The sequence below is a fragment of the Pseudochaenichthys georgianus genome, unplaced genomic scaffold (genome assembly GCF_902827115.2).
Source record: "Pseudochaenichthys georgianus unplaced genomic scaffold, fPseGeo1.2 scaffold_1161_arrow_ctg1, whole genome shotgun sequence".
NCBI classification, from domain to species: domain Eukaryota; kingdom Metazoa; phylum Chordata; class Actinopteri; order Perciformes; family Channichthyidae; genus Pseudochaenichthys; species Pseudochaenichthys georgianus.
In genome coordinates, this window is record NW_027262106.1 from 25,458 (window position 1) to 32,728 (window position 7,271).

Below are 7,271 nucleotides of genomic sequence, written 5' to 3' on the forward strand. Positions count from 1 at the left end.
TATCTCCTCTGTGTACTTCTCTCTATAGTGATATCTCCTCTGTGTACTTCTCTCTATAGTGATATCTCCTCTGTGTACTTCTCTCTATAGTGATATCTCCTCTGTGTACTTCTCTCTATAGTGATATCTCCTCTGTGTACTTCTCTCTATAGTGATATCTCCTCTGTGTACTTCTCTCTATAGTGATATCTCCTCTGTGTACTTCTCTCTATAGTGATATCTCCTCTGTGTACTTCTCTCTATAGTGATATCTCCTCTGTGTACTTCTCTCTATAGTGATATCTCCTCTGTGTACTTCTCTCTATAGTGATATCTCCTCTGTGTACTTCTCTCTATAGTGATATCTCCTCTGTGTACTTCTCTCTATAGTGATATCTCCTCTGTGTACTTCTCTCTATAGTGATATCTCCTCTGTGTACTTCTCTCTATAGTGATATCTCCTCTGTGTACTTCTCTCTATAGTGATATCTCCTCTGTGTACTTCTCTCTATAGTGATATCTCCTCTGTGTACTTCTCTCTATAGTGATATCTCCTCTGTGTACTTCTCTCTATAGTGATATCTCCTCTGTGTACTTCTCTCTATAGTGATATCTCCTCTGTGTACTTCTCTCTATAGTGATATCTCCTCTGTGTACTTCTCTCTATAGTGATATCTCCTCTGTGTACTTCTCTCTATAGTGATATCTCCTCTGTGTACTTCTCTCTATAGTGATATCTCCTCTGTGTACTTCTCTCTATAGTGATATCTCCTCTGTGTACTTCTCTCTATAGTGATATCTCCTCTGTGTACTTCTCTCTATAGGTGATATCTCCTCTGTGTACTTCTCTCTATAGTGATATCTCCTCTGTGTACTTCTCTCTATAGTGATATCTCCTCTGTGTACTTCTCTCTATAGTGATATCTCCTCTGTGTACTTCTCTCTATAGTGATATCTCCTCTGTGTACTTCTCTCTATGGTGATATCTCCTCTGTGTACTTCTCTCTATAGGTGATATCTCCTCTGTGTACTTCTCTCTATAGTGATATCTCCTCTGTGTACTTCTCTCTATAGTGATATCTCCTCTGTGTACTTCTCTCTATAGTGATATCTCCTCTGTGTACTTCTCTCTATAGTGATATCTCCTCTGTGTACTTCTCTCTATACTGATGTTGTCTCTGTGTACTTCTCTTCATACTGATGTTGTCTCTGTGTACTTCTCTTCATATTGATGTTGTCTCTGTGTACTTCTCTTCATATTGATGTTGTCTCTGTGTACTTCTCTTCATACTGATGTTGTCTCTGTGTACTTCTCTTCATATTGATGTTGTCTCTGTGTACTTCTCTTCATACTGATGTTGTCTCTGTGTACTTCTCTCTATAGTGATATCTCCTCTGTGTACTTCTCTTCATATTGATGTTGTCTCTGTGTACTTCTCTTCATATTGATGTTGTCTCTGTGTACTTCTCTCTATAGTGATATCTCCTATGTGTACTTCTCTTCATACTGATGTTGTCTCTGTGTACTTCTCTTCATACTGATGTTGTCTCTGTGTACTTCTCTTCATACTGATGTTGTCTCTGTGTACTTCTCTTCATACTGATGTTGTCTCTGTGTACTTCTCTTCATACTGATGTTGTCTCTGTGTACTTCTCTTCATATTGATATCTCCTATGTGTACTTCTCTTCATACTGATGTTGTCTCTGTGTACTTCTCTTCATACTGATGTTGTCTCTGTGTACTTCTCTTCATACTGATGTTGTCTCTGTGTACTTCTCTTCATACTGATGTTGTCTCTGTGTACTTCTCTTCATACTGATGTTGTCTCTGTGTACTTCTCTTCACACTGATGTTGTCTCTGTGTACTTCTCTTCATACTGATGTTGTCTCTGTGTACTTCTCTTCATACTGATGTTGTCTCTGTGTACTTCTCTTCATACTGATGTTGTCTCTGTGTACTTCTCTTCATACTGATGTTGTCTCTGTGTACTTCTCTTCATACTGATGTTGTCTCTGTGTACTTCTCTTCATACTGATGTTGTCTCTGTGTACTTCTCTTCATACTGATGTTGTCTCTGTGTACTTCTCTTCATACTGATGTTGTCTCTGTGTACTTCTCTTCATACTGATGTTGTCTCTGTGTACTTCTCTTCATACTGATGTTGTCTCTGTGTTCAGGTTCGTGGTGTACTTGGAGTCCCAGGACGGAGGCCGTGAGCTGCCTCAGGCTCTGGACCGGCTGGTGCAGGAATTTCTGAACGTGGAGAAATACGCAAATGACATCCGATATGTGAACTACTGCATCAGATGTGTGAGTGTCTGGAATGTCGCCTATTGTTTTGATGGTCGTTAAAGTTCAGGCAAGAGATGTGAAAGAGAAGCCGTCTCGTCCGACGTCTCAAAGATCAGCACTTCCTGTTTATCGCGGTAAAGGAAATATGTTTGGGGTTTTCACGGTGAAGACGTAGAAACATGTCACATTTGACTTTGATAACATCGTGACGGTATTTTTTGATATTTTCTCATAAATGGAAATTAAGCGAAAGATAAATCAATAAAAAAACAATTGGTAACTACCACAGTTTGCTTTTATTGAACTTATAGAAAAGCACATATTCGGATAATTCACCTCCCGTTTAAAGTTCATTTCCTGTCTTCTTTAAACCACCTGAGAAACGGTTCATCGCACGTCCGTAATACTTCTACATGTTGTTATGCAGACTAACACTAGCGTTTCCGTCACTGTCCCTCCGTGTTTCAGGCGAGCTTTTACCCGGAGCCGGTGGCCGTGTACAATCACGTTTTCAGTAAAGGAGTCGGCACGAGGACGGCGGCGCTTTACGTTTCCTGGGCGAAACAGTTTGAGCAGCACGGGAAGATCGAACAGGCCGAGGCTGTTTTCCAGAGAGCTTTAGAGAACCAAGCTCAGCCCGGAGAAACCGTGCTCAACGAACACAGGTACACAGAGACGTGGTACAAGTACACACAGACATGGTACAAGTACACGCATCCTTGACTCAAGTAGAAGTACAGATACACGTGTTTAAAGATACTCTGGTGAAAGTAGAAGTACTGACTAAACTTCTTTACTCAAGTCAAAGTAAAGAGGCTTTGAAGTGTACTTCAGTAACAAGTACCCATAACTAGCAGCAAGTAGAAAGTACAGGTATTTGAGTTCAACATGTAAGAAGTAGAAAGTACAGGTATTTGAGTTCAACATGTGAGAAGTAGAAAGTACAGGTATTTGAGTTCAACATGTAAGAAGTAGAAAGTACAGGTATTTGTGTTCAACATGTAGAGAAGTAGAAAGTACAGGTATTTGAGTTCAACATGTAAGAAGTAGAAAGTACAGGTATTTGAGTTCAACATGTGAGAAGTAGAAAGTACAGGTATTTGATGTTCAACATGTAAGAAGTAGAAAGTACAGGTATTTGAGTTCAACATGTAAGAAGTAGAAAGTACAAGTATTTGAGTTCAACATGTGAGAAGTAGAAAGTACAGGTATTTGAGTTCAACATGTGAGAAGTAGAAAGTACAAGTATTTGAGTTCAACATGAGAGAAGTAGAAAGTACAGGTATTTGAGTTCAACATGTAGAAGTAGAAAGTACAGGTATTTGAGTTCAACATGTGAGAAGTAGAAAGTACAGGTATTTGAGTTCAACATGTGAGAAGTAGAAAGTACAGGTATTTGAGTTCAACATGTGAGAAGTCAAAGTAAAAAGTCGTCAGAAAAATAAGTAGTGGAGTAAAGTACTGGTACCAGAAAAATGTACTTAAGTACAGTAACAAAGTATTTGTACTCCACTACTTCCCACCTCTGCAGGAAACACAGAAATACGTACCTGGGGAATAATAAATAATAACTGGTATTCTTGACTGATTTTATATATTTTTTATATATATATTTTTGGTATTCTGGATTGTGGGAAATGGTATTTCGATCTCTCTGTACACACAAACTGAAAGATTGAGAAAGATTTGATTTTACAATTGATCCATTAAAATATTAATGTAAATGTGATCTCATCTGCAGGCAGTTTCACATCAGAAACCAGGCTCCAGCATCAGGTGAGAGGAGTGCTTTACTTTCCTCAAAGGTCCCCCATCATCCTCCTCTTCATCAATACATCCAGGTCTCAGATATATCCAGAGCCTGTCTCTGATTGGCTGAAACATCAAACGGATCATTGCAGCATTACCCATAATCCCCTCTGTTTCAGCCCTGTTTCCAAAGTGCTGATTCTCTGTCTGTTACTTTAGATGAAAACAAGGAGCCCCTCCCCACGCCCCTCTGAGAGACATCTGGTTACAAAGAACTCATTAGGCGCTTTCACACGAAGTTCTTCTTCTTCTTCTTCTTCTTCTTCTTCTTCTTCTTCTTCTTCTTCTTCTTCTTCTTCTTCTTCTTCTTCTTCTTCTTCTTCTTCTTCTTCTTCTACTTCTTCTTCTACTTCTACTTCTACTTCTACTTCTAACCACAAACCACTTCCTTTGGTGTGAACGCACATTTTCGGAACTATACTGGGAAAAGTACTCCGGTGTGAAAGCGCCTAATGGAGCTCTAGGAGGAGATGCAGGTGATAAGGAGGGGGGGGGGGGGGGTTACCTTGGTTGCTGATTGGCTAATGGTTACACAAGACAAAACATCGTTATGACAGAGGGGACACATGTTGATGTAGAAAAGACATGAAGAAGTGGATTTTGCATAATAGGAGACCTTTAATTACTTCATCGTTCGACAGTGGATTTATCATATCCGCCTTTAACTGTTTTAATTCCATGTTTTTGTTGTAAAGCAGCAAGTCGTACACCTTTGCAAACCTCCAACCTGACAAACCAGATGTCCTCTCAACGAGAACCTGCTGCTCAGTACAAGGTGTGTGACTTTCAATATTACCCTTAACAATTTAACACACTTTATTACACTCGATTCCGATTGGTTCATTTCAGAGCTCTATATGACAGAAGTGCAGTATTTTCTTATTGGAAGCAACACGATCATTTTCAAGTCCATGAAATCATTTGAATCAACATTGGGAGTCGAGTCTTTAGTTTGTTTAGTGATAAGAGGGATGACTTGCAGCGAGGAGTCATTACTTTTTTTGCAACTCATATATATCAATATTCCAATTACTGTATATAGACTATTCTGCACTGTTTGAATTATATTCTATTTAATTTACCTGAACTATTTATCTGTTTTTATTGTGTTCTGTTGGAGGAGCCTTTGACCTAGGAATGGCATTGATATATCTACACTGAAGCTATGTACAAATGACCATAAAAGACTTGAATCCTTGACATTGTGCTGGAAAAAGATCCTGACACGACTATTTGTTTGTACAGGACACAAACATGGACATAACAATAACATGTAGGAGATGATATTCCCATCTCAGACAACAACGGAAGAAAAAAAGATAGTCATTAGGATCACTTCAACATTTCACAAACAAAAATAGCAATCAAAAGCACAACATGGCGAGCATATCTATTGTTCCTTTAATTCCACTCTTCGTTAGAGCTGATTTTTTTTTCCCATTTCATGGCGTTTTGAGCCACTACTAATCTACTCTACAAATCACCTTAAATTAAGATTACTCCTTGATTGACTTTTAAAAATATGTATTTTAGCCAGAAGAATAGTTGTATTTATTAACTGTGTGCGGTCTTCATCTAAAAGCCCAAATAAAATATTAAAGGATGTAAATTCAATATTTGCTGCCAAATAATTTGCAAAACCTTACGATTTGTGTGGAAACATTTTTAAGATTTTTTTTTATTGGAACTTCTTTTCCTTTCTCGGTCCTCCTTAGCAACGGTCATTACAGTCCTTAGCGACGGTCGTCACAGTCCTTAGCAACAGGTCATCACAGTCCTTAGCGACGGTCATTACAGTCCTTAGCGACGGTCGTTACAGTCCTTAGCGACTGGTCGTCACAGTCCTTAGCGACGGTCGTCACAGTCCTTAGCAACGGTCGTCACAGTCCTTAGCAACGGTCATTACAGTCCTTAGCAACGGTCATCACAGTCCTTAGCAACGGTCATTACAGTCCTTAGCGACGGTCATTACAGTCCTTAGCGACGGTCATTACAGTCCTTAGCGACGGTCATTACAGTCCTTAGCGACGGTCGTCACAGTCCTTGACAACGGTCGTCACAGTCCTTATTAACGGTCGTCACAGTCCTTAGCAACGGTTATTACAGTCCTTAGCAACGGTTATTACAGTCCTTAGCAACGGTTATTACAGTCCTTCACAGCAGTCTATTCTACTGGATTAACAACGTGTCACATGTTCTGAATCTACCAGAACTTTATTTAGCGTCCGTATTGTTGATAGTTGAATATGGGCCGCTGATTAAGAGTATTCGTAAGTGGGCGCAGAGTTGAAAAGGTGGGGAACCACCGCTCTAATGGTAATGATCTGATTCTGTGTTGCAGGCGTCTGCTGAGTGTCCTTCAGGAGGGATTGTAACCACCACCACGTGAGTAACGCTCTGTTTTCTGTACCGTGTGTTTTTGTGTTTTTGATGCAGAGACTAAAGCGCCATGAACGTGTTCAAAGGTCAAAGCTCTTTTTTCATACGTTTGGCTCGCCTGGGCTTTGTTTGTAAAGATGCTATTATGCTATGAACCCTGTGCTGCACAATCAAGTAATACACATGTTTGTTTGCATAACAAGCTAAGCTATTAGCATATGTATGCTACAGGGATGCTACAGGGATGTACCCATAGTTATGAGACCGTACAAAAGAAATCTAATAATCTCTCACTTCTAAAACATTTCGGTCTACTTCCGTAATGGATAAATGTTCATAAAAGACGTCCATGGTTTGCTTATACTAGGGTTGCCAGAAACTGACCATGATCAAAATCGATTATTCGGCAGCCCTGGCGAATAATAATCGATTATTCGACCCCCCCCCCCCCCCACGGGAGAAACTCAGACAAAAGGAATTCCGTTGTTTTCTTTACTAGAACATGTTTAACAGTACAAACAACGAACAAGCATGTCATCACCTCGACGTGGCCTTGAAGTGAAGTCGGTAATGGCCGGCTGTGCTGCGTCTTTCTCTGTAACCTCTTTGGCTTCGCACTCAAATGCCAACGCATTGTTGAGGTTGAGCTGTGATAGACCAACGTCTTTTCGCAGAGCTTGCATTTAACTTCCTTTGGACTTGTATGTTCGAAGTAGTTCCACGAGGAGGAACTCTTTTTACCTGCCGCTTTGTTCATCTTTAGTCGCACGTGTGAGGGAGGGGGGGGGGCGGGGTCGGTGTGTAGCAGC

At 40.1% G+C, this 7,271-nt stretch overlaps 1 protein-coding gene across 4 annotated transcripts in view; it reads left to right on the top strand.

Moving 5' to 3' along the window:
- LOC117440742 (mitotic checkpoint serine/threonine-protein kinase BUB1-like) overlaps positions 1-7,224 on the top strand; it is a 24,139-nt gene extending 16,915 nt beyond the window's left edge. For 3 of the 4 annotated variants that reach the window (XM_071202092.1, XM_034076969.2, XM_071202093.1), the window contains exons 3-7: positions 2,160-2,292; positions 2,743-2,939; positions 4,016-4,050; positions 4,779-4,858; positions 6,425-7,224. In XM_071202092.1, coding sequence (XP_071058193.1) covers positions 2,160-2,292; positions 2,743-2,939; positions 4,016-4,050; positions 4,779-4,858; positions 6,425-6,472 — 493 coding nt within the window. In that variant the 3' untranslated portion in view covers positions 6,473-7,224. The remainder of the gene's footprint in view (positions 1-2,159; positions 2,293-2,742; positions 2,940-4,015; positions 4,051-4,778; positions 4,859-6,424) is intronic. The other variant, XM_034076970.2, reaches the window with a different exon arrangement.
- Positions 7,225-7,271: the final 47 nt, after the last annotated feature.